Raw genomic sequence first — 17,012 nt, forward strand, 5'->3', positions numbered from 1 at the left:
TAAAAAGTCAGCCTATGAAGTATTTAAGATTGAAGCGGTGTTCATATCCTACAGTTTACCTTCAAATTCTGCATGCAGCTAGTAAGACTGTCTTTTACTTGACACTCTAAAAATGAGACAATTTAGTAAACAAAACAAATTACCTGATGCAGAGTGACATTTGGCAGGAGCTGCTCCTGAAGCTCTGGAACATGTCTTAGGCGGAGCAGGTTTGGCAGGCATGTTGGCTTTGGCTTTTTCAAGCATCGTCAGTACCTGGTCTTTGGAGGCTGGCTAGAGAGCAACAGTAAGATCTTTAGGGCATCTGTGTTGAAGCCAACTATAACAAGTTAACTGACTACCTGCTTATATATATAATTTTTTTTGCCGTTAAGTCGTCACCAGTTTACGGTGACCCCACAGAGACATCCAGAAGTCATTTGCCACTGCCTGCTTCTGTGCGTAGCAACCATGAACTTCCACTGATTGCTTCCAATCCAAATAATAACTTCTGAAATCTTATGAGATCAGACAAGTTTAAGCTATTCATGTCAGGGCAATAACCAAAAATATTTTCTCAGAAATTCTGCTGAGATTTCTTGCACATCAGCATTATTGCATTCATATTATACCTTGGTGACTATTAAAGGGGAAAAAATGAATTCACAGCATTTGCAATACCTTCAGCTTCCCAGTGGCTTTGGCCATCTTTTCAAATCCCAGATGCATCATAAAAAATGGCAGAGCATCCTGTGCCTTTTTACGGACATCTCCATTTCGATCCTCCAAGCAAGAGTACAGGTGAGGCACGCAAAAGAACAGGTCTGAGGGGACTGTACGGAGAGTGGGCAACTTTTCAGCCAGCCAGCCTAAAAGCTGAAAAAAGTATAAATCTTAAATTTTGCTTAACATCTTGGATATGATGAGTCAAACTCAGAACCATCAAAAATTGTACAGATACACTAAAGGGCCCCTATATTACAGCACAGCGCCTAACATTTACCAACAAGGCATGCAGAATTTATTAATTATAAATTTGATATCAAATATCTAAAAGTCCCAATTTCTGAATTGTAAGAGATGCCAAGAGATGACCCTCCAGCCAAGAGATGTTGTGCAATTCCATTATACTTAAATTTGTATTTTAAATGTTTCAGAGTTAATGGCTTGAGTGAAACTACCTAAAGACTCACTTTATATTTAACCAACCATCTCTCAAAAGTGATCTCTGTGCTAGAATGTAGATGTCAGCAGTTCCAGATCTGGGAGTCAGGAAACTGAAGGCATAATAGGGGGCAACAGCCCCTCCTCAAGACCTCTGTCTTTTCCACTGCAAGATCCTCTGGCCTTCTGATATCAAAGTTAGATATCTTGATTGAGGCATGTATTTTTCCAGGTTCTAGAATAACTCCCTGAATACTCCAGGGGAAACTGATCAAGAAACTTTTGACTGAAAGATGCCTCATCCCCAAGGCCCTGAATAATGTCCCAAGATTTCAGGATAATACCCAAAGGTCTGAGAATCTCCTACACAATGCCAACTTCCTTAGTAATTCATTCATAAGACCAGGAAGGGCCCCTAACATATCCCTGACTATTGTCATCAGGTCTAGGTCATGCCAACCAGCTTTACTACTAAAATCATCTGCAACCAGACCCAACTCCTAGCTTCGTCTCCTGGTATCACTTACAACAGGAAATTTAAACTGTCCCAAGGCAGCACAAAACCTGCCCCTTGCATCAATGGGGTCTTGGTTCCTCAAATTGCAACCATCACATTGCAAACCAAATTCTACCAGTGGGAAGCCAGATTCTGCACTTTTGATCCATAATTCTGCACCTTTTTGGGCAACCCTCACCTATCTCTTCTCTATGTCAGTTTCTCTAAATTAGCCATGTAGAAGTAATTTTAGTTAGCTATTTAGCTTAACATAATACAATTGAACACTAGGATATACTCAAGAAAATGGTTTTGACTGGATGTTTATTGGATTGCCACACTATTCTGCATCTAGGAATTGCAACGCCTGCATTAAATAATCCCAGGTGAGAGGCTACAACACATGAATAGTCCCAGATGAGATATCCAGTGATAACCTTCAGTTGCCATTCAGAGTAATTATACACCACATGCCTTGATTGTTAGAAATTATGAAGAGACAGACAAGAAAACAGAAGTAATGTGATTGAGAAAATACAGAAACTGAGATGCAGTCACTAGCACTAAGCTTTGGGAAATTAACTCCTGTGTTCTTGAATATCTAGTTCAACCCCCAGGTTGCTTCTGAAACAGCTACAGAAAGGAGAGTTCAAGAGCCCCATTTCTCCACACAGAGTAAGATTACCTCTTGCCTTAGGAAAGGGTTTTCTTTCTTGAGCTCTTCAGATAGGTCTTCACCTTCCAACCACTCTTTCATGCCTGTCTGTTCTGTCCAGGCATTTATAGTAGTTAGGGAAGCTGCTCGCACATTGCTCTGTAGTAAAAGCAAGATGCACGTTCTAATTATCAGTAGAAATAAGAAACAATCAGTTAGGAACAACTGGAATCTTTCACCTTTCAGGTGTCAAATGAATAGAACAAAAAATCCTCACTGGGAATACTTTTGGTACCCAACACATCTACATACTGGTCATTTGCCCAGGGCAAGCAGAGTGCACTTGGTTGATTATGCTGCATTCACACGAGAATATTCATTTACAAAATTCTTTTGAGATAGGAATCATACATAAGACTAAGTACAACGCAGGAATACAGAGGTGTAAAACAAGACTGGAAGTCACTTTTACTTTTATCAACTAGTGAAGTTGTAAGGCTTAGACTCTGAACAGAATCTTTCCCAGTAACAAGCCTACCAATGGGTCTTCACTGCTGCTCACAGTGTCTTATCACTGGGAACACGCATATCACTCCTCAGTGCTGCCCTCCAAAATATGTCAACCAACCTTACTGTCTCCAAGGATTGTGATGATGGAAATGCCCAGATTTTTTACATGTTGCTTGATATTTGGGCCCATAGCAACAGCCAGCTGCTGGAGGATGGACAATGTTTGCTGAACCTGTATGGAAAACAAAATGCACAAAAACTGACCACCTTTGTAAAGCATCTAGATTTTTAAACTAGAAAAATGGATGATCCCACCCTGCCAATTAAAGCTACCATCATTACTGAAATTAATACCTCCCAACTTCTGCACACTCAGAGAGCAATTTTTTAATTGTTTAGCCTACCTGTCCCTCCTGCAATTCTTAAGTGTTAAATTGCACTGTCTAGCAGAGGAATGGTAAGTCAAATCAAAGTATTTGCTTGAATTTAAATTTGTTTTTATCACACCTTTCCCCACACTTAAGGTCCTCAATGGGGTGAACTGTTAAGCAGGAAGGAGGGTCAAGAGCAGAACACAAAATGAAATAAAGAAGTTTTCATCTGCTGGCAGAAGATAATGATAGGGGAAACAGAATAAGAGTTTTGGTGCCACAACTGATAAGGCCCTTGCCTGGGGTACCACCTGGGTAAACTCAGGTGATGGGAGCACTCAAAGATGACCACAATGTTCAGGTAGGTTCACATGGGACTAGACAGTCCTTAAAAGTATGCTGATCCCAAGCAGTATAGAACTTTAAAGTTCAGTACTAGCATCCTGAATTGGGTCTGTAGATGAAACAAAACTGTAGTTCGAGGTCCCTAAGACCTGCTCCAGTAAGCATTCTGGTTACAGCATTCTATACCAACTGTAGTTTCTGACACTTTTCAAGGGCAGGTCCAGATAGAGAAAACTACATTAATCTAATCAAGTTGCCACCAGGGCATGCTTCATGGCATCAAGATCTTTTTTACTCAGGAAAAGCTGCAGCTAGCTCAGAAGTTGAGGCTGGTGAAAAGTGTTCCTGGCCTCTGGTCACTGCTGCTACCTGCTTATCTACTGGAAAAGGATGCCATTAAGTGTTTTGCTCAGCTTTAACTATCCTTGGAGTTTGGTCACAGAGGTAGGACTTCTTCAGTTTTATCAAAAAGAATAAATGGTCTCTCTCTTTCTCTGCTGCTTTTCTACCTATATGGCTATGCAGCAACAGGATCTGGGAAACTTAAAGCTTTTGAACTTGTATATTTGAGCCTTGCTTTATGATTTCCATCTTACCCAAGAAGTGAAAAGATGCAGATTTTGTTTTGCTTCTTCAATGTTATTTTGCTAAAACACACTATTTAAAAAGAATTATGTAAACTGTACCAACACTTTAAGCAAGTGTTGTTCACATACTTGTTTGAAAAGGGCCCTGTGCCCCAGGGGAGAATGGGGCATCCTCTCGCTAGCAGATGATTATTCTGGCTACTTTAGCAGGTGATTATTTCAGTCTGGCTACTTTTTAAGACTCTGCATACAAGGTTGCCTTCCTTCTCTAGTATAATTTAAGATATGCTGTTAACAACTATTAAGAAATAGTTCTTGAGAACAAGTTAAGATGGTGTAGGTCTGAGCTGACGGTTTTGCTCCTGAGTAATAGATTAGTGATTTCTAAAGATAGTAAAAAGGTAGTAAAAAGGTGTGATAAAAGATTATACAAGAAATGAGTGCAATATAGGAAAGCTCTGCCACTTTTCTTTTAGCATACCTTATAAGTATTTGGACTAAACAACAAACGTTTTCTGGGAAATTATATTCAAATAAGTGGATCAGCTTTTAAGTTTCCATTTGTTTTAAACACAAAAGGCCTATTATCTGTCATGGCCTTTCAGGACAAACAGAAGCACTATTAACATGTAGTTACAAAATCTGCCCAGCTGCGCTTTGGGACTCAGGCCCCAGTGCCATTACAAAGACTACTTTTGCTCTTGTTGGGCTTTCTGCAGTAGGATACTTTTTTTTTGCTCTGACAGCAACAAAGGAGAAGGTCTCTCTATGCATAGCCCATCTTTGACTGTACCAGTTACCCTGTTTGGATGGAAAGACTATGAACTAGACAAACTGGAAATAGTGGAGATGCAGAGTTCTCTGTTGAATAAAATATTAGAAGACGTTAAATATAATACTAGATAATACAATATTTCAATTCTGCTTAAAAAGATTTAAAGGGAACTAGAATTTAAAGGGAACTAGAAAAGATTTAAAGGGAACTAGTGGGGACTGGGAGGTATTGGCTGCAGCAAGTTTATTCTCAATCCTGACATTTAAACAGCATACCAGGATTTTATTGGAATCATTGAGACGACTCTTCAATGCAGGTGCAAGTTCGCCTATGTTTGGCTGAATGAATTTGGCTTCATTAATGATGCTTGCCACTTCATCTAGACCCTCCTTTCGAATTTTCCAGTTTTTATCACCAATCTTGGACACTAATTCAGAAGTGATCTTATCACTAAAAAAAAGGGAGAGTTAGCACCATCCATTCTAGATGTTCTTTAACAAAACTAAATATTAACAGCAGATTAACAGTAAATTCAAATAATATATATTTGTGAATAACTTACAGATGAATAGAAGGTTTAAGAGATCAGAAAGAAGGTAGGTCTTCAGCATGCCTAATCTAAACATACCTGATGTCAGCTCTTGGCAAGAGATCTACAACATCATTTCCTGCTTCCTCCTGATCTTCTCCTTCCTCGCCATCATCTCCGGTACCAACAGTGTGTCTGAAACTGGCTCGAGTTGGAGCCGGTGCTGTGTGTCCTTGCACCTGAAATGTATAAAGAGATCAGATGTCTGAGGGAGATAAGTGTAGTTAGGTATTTCCCACTCAGGCATGCAAGCTAAAGCCAAAATGCAAGCCTGAAGGAAATTTGCCAGATATTCAGCACAGCAAGGCACTTTGCACTTGAAGTTGTTGCCAATCCAATTTGGTATATCCCACCAAAGTTAACCAGTGCCTTTCACCAAACAACAGATAAAAAATCAGTTATCTAGTTAGCAAACATTTGGGCTCCTTTCTAAATGATGTTAACTGAAGATGTTTTTTTACAAACTGACTTAAATGGCTATTCTGCTTCAGACTCAATACTCAGTGAAGTAGTTTGAAGTGCTATAATTTTCTTGGTTTGAAAGTGTGTTGCGTTGTACCATATACCAATGAAGTCAGAAAATAAGCATAAAAACTATATAAGGACAAGTCATTGATGTACTGAAGAGAATTAGGGTTTATATATTTAATGTTGTGAAAAGGTGGGATAGATATCACATCAGTACAAATGAGATAAAGCAAATAACTGTATTTCTTTGCTCACATTTTGAAGACAGAAGAATTTTTATACTCCTAACACCCTGCAAAACTGCTGATGAAAGCCTTTACATTCAAACTACTAATGTTTATTAAGTTGTTGATGTTACTTCAAGCTAGTAAGTGTTCATTTGAATCAAGTAAAAAAACTTGCAGCACTTTTAGAGAAGCTTACTTTTTCAAACTCTGCATCTATTTGAGACAGAAGGGCAGGTTTCTCATCCTCAAAGAACATTCGTAAAGAAGGGCCCACGTAAAGATACAGGACACCCAATAAGGTAATGGCAGATGTTCTCACAGCCTATCAGATAAGAAAGACAATAGTTTTATTCCGATCTAATTAGACATTGTTGTGATGTTAACTTCAAGAGAGCTTTTTTACTCACTGGATTTGTAGCTGCAAGAGCGGTCTTAACATTGCTGATGAAAGCCTTTACATTCAATCTAAGAGAAAACACACAAAGATCATTAGCTGAGAAAGGCCCATCAACCAGCATAAACACCACATACAGCAACTACATATCAGACAACTACTTGCTCACCCTGGAATAAGACACAACTAAAACAGAACCCAAGTATAAAATAAAGGCGTTCAACTGGACTGTCCCTTCAGATCAGGGAAGTGCACTTTTCCTGCCGTCTGCAATCAAATGTTTCTAAAGGCACAAGATTTAGTTCCAGTTCTCAAAGGGATGATACATTTATGTTTGAGCCGCACCATTTCAGACTGCAAGTGACAGATCACAAGATTTCATGCTCTTTCATATAACAAGTAAACCTGAGGACATTTCTATTGTTTATTGCAACCTTCCCAGAAGTGAGTCATCTGTACTGTGCCCCATTGCTTTCTCATAAGTCAAACATGAGCCAAAAAGTGTACATCCAGCAAGTCCATTATCACCACCACTGATCTCCTGCTTTTTGAACCATCTATTCCCTACAAAACTGCCTATTACTCTTCTTCTCAATACTGGGGGGAGGCATCAAGTAGAAAAAGGTTAATGAACAAGCTGATTCAATTGGAAGCTGTGCATTCATGACAAGTTGCCTTATATGGTGATAGCAGCTTACTCCATCTCTTTCAGACTCACCCTGAAAATCCAAACTCCTTAATTGCATTTGAGAGCCAGTTCAGGGTTTCTGATTGGTTCTTTGGATTCTTCTGAGAAAAAGCCATTGACATTACCTAGAGCGAAAGCAAAAAAAAAAATTAATCTTGCCTACAAAGTCTAATAAGCAAGTTGCTTACTTTCTCATTCAGCTTCCTGTACATTCCTGGTTAACACTGAAAGAAAATTACTGTTAAAGACACAGCTAGAGTTTATCTAGCTCAGGGTTAGGGAACCTGCGGCTCTCCAGATGTTCAGGAACTACAATTCCCATCAGCCCCTACCAGCATGGCCAATTGGCCATGCTGACAGAGGCTGATGGGAATTGTAGTTCCTGAACATCTGGAGAGCCACAGGTTCCCTACCCCTGATCTAGCTATAGCAGACTGGCACCAGAGTATATAAATAACCAATACCAAACATGATTACTTTCATTCTACTGTAAGCATTTATCACACCTGTTCAGCAGTCCAGGGTAGCTGGCAGGTCTCTGCTATTGCAGTCAGTGCTTCTTTTGCATTGTTGCCACACTTCACATCACCAATCTTATCCACAAGACCGTCCAGCACAATTTGAGCTGATGTTTTGGAGAAGGTTCCCTTCTGAGCAACCAAGGCAACTATGTGAAGCTTTATCTGCATCACCTGCAAAAAAGAAGTACCAAACATTAGCAACAAGCTTATCTTAACCCTGGGTTAAACACACTGGGTTTTACAGACTCAAAAGCCATGTCAATAGAATAAGTTACAGGTTTTATTACTGTTAATGCTACAGGCTTTTAGATGATTTATTCTAATGGCTAAGACTACTGAATTACCTGAAAGTTAGTCTCCTTCCATCCAGGTTTCTTGGCCAACATCCTTACTAGAGCCTGGCATGGCATTTCAGTTTTGTCCATCAGTTCAACAGCCTTCAAAATTAACACAAGACAGTTTAACTCCTGAAAGTGAAAGAGTCAAAAAAGGCTTCCTTGTTCCTAAGACCAAAGGGAATTATAATACTATTGACATACTGAATAAGTGAGGGGTGCTCAGCCTTGAAAGTGAGAAAAATTAGTTATACAGTACAAAATCTTGAGGGTTTGCAAAATGGCAAAGCACAGGAGGAGGAAGCGTATTCTTTTCATAAGAAACACAACAAAAAAGTGGAGGAGAATTAGGAACGAATATTGATTTTATCAGTGAAAAAATACACAGGACCGGATCATATCTGTTTTCTACCAAGAGAGCTTTCCACTTCAATCCCTGCCAAATGATGCTGGAGATCACAGGATCCTCAAAGACATTACAGACTTCTTGTACATGGTAGCATCTTCGTATCAGTGTTTTATAGCTATAAGAGAATACCTCTCAATTTCAGATCACCTTCCAAAAGGGTCATATTCTTAGGATTTACCTTCTGAAACTCCTCCATACAGGCGAGCCTCTCTTTCCAGTTGCTGCTATCCAGCTGCTGTATGCAAGAAGCTGGTAGGACAGCTGAAGCCTTCTCTTCACATACTTCTATCTGTTAGCAGAAAATAATTCATTCTTTGACAGCCGACTCTTATGACTGTGCTAAGTAAGAATTCTCCACTCTTTCATTAGGATAAGAATAGATACAGATTTGTTAGAGGGCAACACTATAGATAATAATCACATAATGAATATTGGACAGTATTGGGGCACTCACAGGTCTGTTTTCAACAACAGATATTGCAGATTTGCAAAACAGCTAAAATTGTCTCACTTTTCTTCTATTAAGTGATGAACTGGAGTTCAATTGTCCTTTAAAAAAGGCTACTTAGGGAGACTCAAATCTACGAGGCTGGTACAATAAGTTAGGACATTATACATTTTTGTGCTTCAACTGAAATTATTCTTCACCTTCTCATCAACTCTTTAAATATAAATGTGTCTCCAATAACTTGATTCTTTTGTTAGAGAAAGGTAGTCTAAAAACATCTTAAAGAAACAGCTATCTAATGGAATGACATTTTGATTTGATTTAAGCACACACACATCCTTTTATAGTGGATTCCAACAAGCAGTGAAGCATTTACCGAGAGCTCTGGTTCAAATATCTCCTTCATGTCAGCTCCCTTCTTGCCTTTCGATCCAGCACTTCCTACACCACCAGCTGCAGCTTGTTTCCCCTTCTTGAGTGGACCACCAGCCTGAGGATGAAGAAGAAAGCAGGACAAAGCTGCTTGCGTCAATTAAAATTGAGAACCAACTTAAGGAAGCTTTGAATACTGACCATGCTGTATGAATCTTCGATTAAGTTTCTTGGATCTTGGAATACCTTTCAATGTTTCAACATATATGCATGGTTGAGGGGACCCCCCATGTTAGCAAGGACCGATGAATATAAGTCCCTTGTCAAGTCTCAACCAGGTCAAGCTAATTTCTTGCCAGGGATTCCAACATGGAGCATTTGGTCTGATGCTGATGTTACTGCAGCAGTGAAAACTACAATTGTCAAGGATAGATTTAATTGCAAACGCAGGAATTGAAGAACTCTGAGCAGGAAATAAGTTTTCCTGTTACAAAGTAAACACAATAGCCCAAACAAAGTAAACACAATAGCCCAAACAGGGTGGCCAGGCATGGATTCTTGCATATTGCAGGGAGCAGGCTTGTGGAGGTTCAGGTAACACTGCCTTTATGCACATTTTGAACTGCTGCTGATGGATGGCCCCCAGTTTTAATCAAGTTTGGTACAGACTAAGACTGTACACATACACATCAGAGATGTAGTCTGCCCCCCAATAAAATAGTGCAAAAAGTGTTTTGCTCTATTGCAGATGGGAGGAATATAAGTTTCTTGTATAGCAATAACCCTAAGAATTTAGTTTCTGCAATCATTGAGATGCAGACCTTGCTCAATTTCAGTACCAGATATGGATGCCAGCCGCACCCTCCTCAAAAAGTATCATGGGTATGCTAATTATTTCTTCTCAATAAAACTCAGATTTCACAATGCTCAAGGTGTCAATACTTCTTCCAAACCTATATTAAACATGTATTAATGATTTCTTCTTAACGGTTTCTTGTGTTGGTCTTTGTCCAGATTCACCATGGCCCTTTAAAGCTGGGCATAAACCAAAAGCCAGAAGTGCTTCAGAGCAAGAGTTAGGAGAAGGAAGGTTTCTTCCTTCAGCTGCCTTACTGCAAAGTTCAGACCAAGGTGAAAATGAAATCCATTCATACGGACATGTATTTTAAGTGTAGGCTTCAAACATACACAGTAATAAAGATGTTTGTCACCCAAGTTGTAGTAGAGAGTGTGTTAGTCCAGAATAGTTTCTGGACCCAAATTAGATAAATTAAAGCCTTCACATTTGAACAGATGAATGTCAGACCCTGACTCTACACAGTTTGACAACAGAAACTCTGATTTTTGCTGAGACTGCAGAGGTATAAATCAGGCCGCAGCTTTGCATTCCACGAGGCATTAAACCACAAGTAGCTGAAAACAACTGGAAACTAGATCTTAAAGTTCAGAGAAATCTTTTGGGCAGAGGAAGAGTGTCACTGTGTAACTGTTTGTAAGAATGTAGCAGCACTAACCACCATCACTTCAGACAGTTTCCCTTACCTTAGCAGAAGGTGCTTTCTTCAGCGGACCAGATTTGACCACATTTTCTTTTGTATCTTTATCTCCTGCAGCTCCTGAAAGAACAGGAGCCTTCCCAGACACAGGCTTGCTCTCTTTTCTATCAGTTCCTCTACCAGCTTTACCACCACCAGCCAACTCCACTTTTTCAGCACAATCTTTAATCTGGTGGACAAAGGATGACCAAACACATAAAAGTAAGTCTTCAGTACATAACCATTAATCACCTTTAATACCACAGATCTGGAAAGTGCTTTAGATACATTAAAAGTTACCCTATTGCCAATATACAAGGCCATTATAAACCATTAACTTATGGGCACTAAACATCTTAGATTTCAATATTTGCTTTAGAGTATACAGGTGACATCTTAAAGAAAATACAAATACAAAGGAGACACATTTTCAAATTACATTTACCAAAAGTTAAGTGACTAAAAAGTCAATAACAGTTTATCTAAAACATCCGCTTCTGACTAAGCTGTTTTCAGCAAAACCCAGAGTTTGGACCAAGGTCACAAACATCTGATAGAAGCTCAGACTCCAGATGCTCAAGGCACCAGAGGCCAACTATTCACAGAACTCCCCTAATGTAGCTCTTGAGAAGATGCTGGGAATGTTTAGAAGTTCAGTGTCAAATAGTAAGACTTACCCGATCAAGTTTCAGTTTATCAACATCAGCTAGGAAAGGGTTCACAGCTTTCTCTCCTGCCACCTTCAGGGCAGTAGCCAGGGCTTCAAATGCAGCATCTCTAACTTCAGGGGCTGAGTCATTAATATGCTGCAGTCAAAAACAAGGAAAGTTATGAGATAGCCAAGCTTTATGATCTAACCAGATGTATAGTTCACATTAAGTCACATTATAGTTCATATTCAGATTAGCCTGTACACTCCCACACATGCCAGGTGGGTGACCTTGGGCTAGTTACAGTTCTTCTGGGCTCTCTCAGCCCCACCCACCTCACAGGGTGTTTGTTGTGAGGGGGAAAGGGCACGGAGACTGTAAGCCCCTTTGAGTCTCCTACAGGAGAGAAAGGGGGGATATAAATCCAAACTCCTAAGTAGAGAGTTCTTTTCTTCTGAATACATTCCATAGCTTAGTATTTTGAGGCATCTTGGGAAACTATTTTGATTTTTACAGCTTATCTAAAGAAAGCCAGCATGGTGTAGTGGATTGCAATCTAGCAAACCAGGTTGATTTCCCAACTCCTCTACATGAAGCCCACTGGGTGTCCTCTCAGCCCCACCTACTTCATAAGGTGTCTGTTGTAGGGAAGGGAAGATGACTGAGAATCCTCAAAGGCAGAGAACGGTAAAGACTCAAAAGTAGAGAAAAGTGAGCTATAAAACCAACTCTTCTTCTAAATAATTAGCGTAACTCAAAACATGTGCAAACCAGTTTGTACAACTGACAGTTATTGCAATAAGAGTATATGAAGATCAAAGTTCAGAAACATTTAAGAGAAGAATTTGCATACCAAGCATCTAGAAAAAAAATTATAAAATGAAAAATGAAGCGTTCTTATTCACATACCATTTTCTGTGTTTACAAAAACTGAAATATGGTAAAACATATTCTGGAAAGCTAGCTATTTTGAAAGTGAAATAGCAAACACTCTAAAAACATCTTTCCTTAAAGGAGAGTTTACTACATTATAGAATCTAAGACAACTCTCAACATGTTTTCCAGGTACAACTATGCATCACACTCAAGAGACAATTGTAGTAAGAACTGAAATTCTTCGCCAGTTTACTCGAGCTCTTCTTACAAGCTGAGAGCAGTAGCTCAACCTTCCTTTTCTCACTTTCCAAGGAAGTGAAAACTTCCTAAACTCCTGTATGGAGCAACAAGAAGTCTTCCATAACTCTTCTTACGTTGCAGCGCAGCACAAGAATGACTATGTAATTATGAAGAAAACATAATTACTTTCAATCCAATGCATGCTTCTACAACATCATTCCTATTGGGTGCTCTGCTAAAGTAAGAATGGCTTTTTGTGTTTTCATTTGGTTTTTACCTTGAGTAGAGCAGCACAGAATGGTTTCAGCAGGCTTTTGGTAAGGGTAGCTGGAGTGCAGTGACGAAAACTTCTTGCAATGAAGAGGGACGTCTGCTGCTTGATGGTTGGGTTTTTGTTATCCATCACAGCCAATATGTCTTCACTAAGGTTTACTAATGTCGTCTAAAGTAGATGGACAAGCAAGGTTAGGTGTTGTTGAAGAAGTCTGCTAATCTCTTTCAGAAAGACAACCTGCCACATACTTACTGTAAGGAAGATGGCATCAATGGCTTCCTGCAAGGCTTGCACCACCTGAGGCTTTTTTTCCTTGAACTTCTCTAATATTGTCGGGACAACCTATGAAAAATTAACCAAGAGGTATCACAACAGGTTGGAATGGTGGATTCCCTTCTGTGCTCCAAGAGAATGTGTAAAAAAAGAAAAGAAATGTTCTGCAGTAGGTACAAGCGAGGGAAAGTTCTTCTACTGAGCTGGTGCTATATTAAGCAATGCTTTGATGAAAATCTGCAGGTCAGAGAACCCTTTAAAATAAGGTCAGATGTCAGAAGTGGTGTCTCCTTTTTGCTGAAGGGTATAACATCTCCTATGTAATCCAAACAAGTCTAAGAACTCCATCAATGTTTTTGGCAAAAAGAGCAGCCCTTTAAAAAGAAACTTTTCTGACACATGTAGATGCATGACCTCAACACCAATATCCCTCTCAGTTCCAAAAAAGGAACAAAACACTGGACTAACTGTGAGGATTTCTTCATCAGTAGATGGACAAGTACTCTTGAATGATTTGTGCCCCTCTCCTTGCTCCATAGGCAGGGCATACACTATTTTTTTTCCAATGGCTTCCACTATCCTGAAAAGGTCACTGAGCCCTTCAGTTCATGTCTTTCCAGATTTCTGAGGAAGACAGATCCACCTCTAGCATAGCATTCACAGCTAAGATCAATTTTCCCCCAAGCCCAGGAACTGGAGATACTGTTGATGTCAGAAGAACAGGACAGAAAACCTCCCAGTCACCCTAGGGAGTTACTCTCCAATTTCTTGTGTCAACTAGGGTGGGGGAAGGATAATTTCCAGTCTACTGATGAAAAGAGAATAAACCCTCATGGCAGGACCTATGTTTTGGTCTTCATCAGTGCAGAACAGTATCCTTGTATGGGATACTGAAAAGCTCTATTATCTCACATAGGCATCAGCAGAAAAGACAGGAATTATTGAATAACTATTTTGTGGGATCACCTCAGCTGAGGGAAATGTATCTACTTGGTACTGTCTCAGAAAAATAGAGGTCGATGCCTAAGTAGCTGGTTTCTACAATAGTTGCACTGGTGGAGAAAGAAGTAGAAACAAGTCACCCTCATACAACAGGCAGTGACTTTTGGGGGCAGTGGAAGATGATCCATAGCATAAGCCAAGGAAAAACACACTTTTTTTCAGTTAGCTGTGGCTGATCAAGATGCTCTCTTTCCCATGGTGCTGAAGAATAATGAACCCAAACAGCTGAAGGGATCTATCTTTTTAATGTAGATTTACAGTGCCCTCCAGTCATCAAATGTCTGCCAGTCACATTCCTTAGGATGACTGGGATGGGGACAGAATGAAGGAGGATGAATCTCCTGATCCTTCTGGAGTGAAGAATTTAACTTCAATATAAAAAAGGGGCCAGTGTGCAAGGTCACCAAATCTTCCTGAAAGGAACATAGTTAATCTCTGATCAAAAGGACAGTGAGTTCTGAAATCAATATTTTGGACTTAATCACGAAGGTGTCTTCTCTTCAGTGGGGCAAAGTCATACAGGCTCATTAGGTCCTTTGTTCAAGAAGTGGGATGAAAATTTTTGCAAGGGCTTCTTGATAAAGAGGGCTGAGTCTCTCCAGATGTCCCAAAGCCATGCAATTTTTCTAGCTTAAATTATTGTACCCTTTTCACCTCATCATAGTTGTACTTCTAGGAGGATACTGGATGACATCTCCCTTCACAGTACGTCCAAAGTGTCATTCTCCTTCAGTGGGCTACAGTCATCCAGGCTAGTTATATACCAAAGTTTTAACCGGGGAGGGAATACTTTCTGTCAGAATCAGAGCCAATGTTCTACCTTATTCCTGCTTCTGGAGCACTTGTGGCAGGACACTTCTCAGGATAGTGAAAGTCTTTGCAAAATGTTTGTATTTGCCCAGTCCATGGATCAAGTAGGTGGCATAACCCATATAAGGATACTTTTTTCCACTGATGGAGAACCTGGTGCTCTCAGAGAATTATGCTGTGGCTGACTTCATTAGAAATTTAGCAGAAGGAAACTTGTACGTTCCCAGTGTCAAATCCTATTAAATCTACTCCTCACACAGTAGTTTTAAGCCTTGTTTTGTGATCCAGTACATGAACGTGATTACTCACATGACCTGCATACTGCCCAAATTTCTTCCTGAGACCCGTAGCCAGTCCAGCAAGGCATTTTGCAGCCAAAGCAACCAACATTACATTGGTATCCTTTCCAACAACCTGTAAGGGAAAAACAACCTTATAATTCAATATTTTAGAATATCAATACAAGAAGCAGACAAATCACGTTAAAGATGACTCACAGTGAACTTTTGTAAACCAAGAGGCAATAAGAGAGGGCTTCTGCACCCCTTCAGCCAATTCCAAGATATAAAATCTATGTAAAGAGTACTCCCATATACCTTAGACCAGGGGTGTCCAACTCTGGTGCTTCAGATGTTCAGTCCCTCTGTCTTAAACCATGTTTCTTTTTTCAGATTTATTTGTATATATAAAAGAAACATCACTTACAAAATGCCACTGCATTCCCATACAGACCATTAAAGAAGACAGTGCTCATTCCACCACTTGCTGACAACCACATTCACAATAACACATTTACTTCCCATCCTGCCAGGAGACTTCCAGATCACAGAGGTTCACAGTTTAACTTGTATTCTACTGGCAGAAGCTATTTCAAAGTGGAAACCTCCTGGCAATCATAAGCTCCACTAAGCAAGTTTCTTGCCTACTTTCCTGAAACATTGGGCATGTGTCACAGTAGAAAATGGTGCTCAGAAGAGCTTCAGGTGGCACGTTAAACAGCCACAACTCTCCCAAGCTACTGAGCATCACGACCAGCCCTAGTCAGTGATAAACTGATCACACATAATCAAAAATTCCTTTTAATTATGAAGTCCAACTCTGAGTGCTTGAATTTGTATCTAAAAGGTCTAAGGGAATGGTAGAGTTTCTTGCCTTCTTAAGTGCTTTCACTAAGTCTGCATAATCTCCAGCTTCTAGTTTGGGGTTTTTCACCAGCACTTCCACAGCTTCTAAAGCTTCTTTCCTCTCCTGCCATTTTTTGGCCTCCTGAAATACAAAGCATTAAGTAAATATTCAAAATTAACAGAACTTGGAAAAATTGTGCAAAGTAAGTCACGACACATGAAAACAGGTAGAAACAACAAACTCATCACATCAATATGTTTCTTTGACATAAGCTGGCATAAAGATGGAAGAAGAATGGAAGCCATCATCATCATTAAGAGATCTGAGACAATGAATCCACTGACAGCCCTAAGATTGAGCATGGGGTGGATATCGCTATCTATTGTTGGAATCCTAAATTACTAAGAGTAGAACCCAGGGATCTCTAGGAGCAAGGGACGGGTTCTAATCATTCCTTTCAGAAGACAGAGTCTACCTCCTGGTGGTAAACAGGGGAGAGAGGGCAAGATAGAAATACTATGACTGGGGAAAGAGAACTGAACTTGACTGCAGATCCAAGCCTTATAATAGCAAATATTCACTGGTCAACTGATATCTGCTCCTAAACAGCCAAGGCATAGGTATTATTGGTATTATTATGAAATACAGACAGTTGTATTTCATAGGTGTTATAGGTAGAAACATGTACATGTTTAAGGGAATAAATGATACTCATCCTTTTGTATTTTGCATGTAGTCTGGTTACAATGTTGTTTGCCTTTGTGGATATTATATATAGACTAACCCCTTGTATGGTTTGTAATTGTAAAATTGGTATATAAAAGGACTATCAATTGCACAAGAAGAAAACTGTACAGAATGTAGTGGCTATAGTTCAAACAAAAACTACAGAAG

At 39.7% G+C, this 17,012-nt stretch overlaps 1 protein-coding gene across 10 annotated transcripts in view; it reads right to left on the reverse strand.

Annotated features, from left to right (window-relative positions):
• CKAP5 (cytoskeleton associated protein 5) overlaps window positions 1-17,012 on the reverse strand; it is a 90,148-nt gene that overhangs the window by 48,864 nt on the left and 24,272 nt on the right. For all 10 annotated transcript variants that reach the window (XR_007243480.1, XM_048483824.1, XM_048483823.1 and 7 more), the window contains exons 8-26: window positions 16,146-16,259; window positions 15,303-15,407; window positions 13,161-13,250; window positions 12,912-13,076; window positions 11,546-11,674; window positions 10,876-11,058; window positions 9,338-9,451; window positions 8,692-8,802; window positions 8,114-8,206; window positions 7,755-7,940; window positions 7,279-7,373; window positions 6,574-6,631; window positions 6,363-6,488; window positions 5,511-5,650; window positions 5,158-5,332; window positions 2,923-3,036; window positions 2,325-2,453; window positions 661-855; window positions 144-273 (exon numbers count right to left, since the gene is read on the reverse strand). Coding sequence is in view for 9 of the 10 variants with exons in the window: in XM_048483824.1 (XP_048339781.1) it covers window positions 144-273; window positions 661-855; window positions 2,325-2,453; window positions 2,923-3,036; window positions 5,158-5,332; window positions 5,511-5,650; window positions 6,363-6,488; window positions 6,574-6,631; window positions 7,279-7,373; window positions 7,755-7,940; window positions 8,114-8,206; window positions 8,692-8,802; window positions 9,338-9,451; window positions 10,876-11,058; window positions 11,546-11,674; window positions 12,912-13,076; window positions 13,161-13,250; window positions 15,303-15,407; window positions 16,146-16,259 (2,452 nt within the window). In the remaining variant the exon portion in view is untranslated. The remainder of the gene's footprint in view (window positions 1-143; window positions 274-660; window positions 856-2,324; window positions 2,454-2,922; window positions 3,037-5,157; window positions 5,333-5,510; window positions 5,651-6,362; window positions 6,489-6,573; window positions 6,632-7,278; window positions 7,374-7,754; window positions 7,941-8,113; window positions 8,207-8,691; window positions 8,803-9,337; window positions 9,452-10,875; window positions 11,059-11,545; window positions 11,675-12,911; window positions 13,077-13,160; window positions 13,251-15,302; window positions 15,408-16,145; window positions 16,260-17,012) is intronic.

The sequence above is a fragment of the Sphaerodactylus townsendi genome, linkage group LG02 (genome assembly GCF_021028975.2).
Source record: "Sphaerodactylus townsendi isolate TG3544 linkage group LG02, MPM_Stown_v2.3, whole genome shotgun sequence".
In the NCBI taxonomy this organism is placed as follows: domain Eukaryota; kingdom Metazoa; phylum Chordata; class Lepidosauria; order Squamata; family Sphaerodactylidae; genus Sphaerodactylus; species Sphaerodactylus townsendi.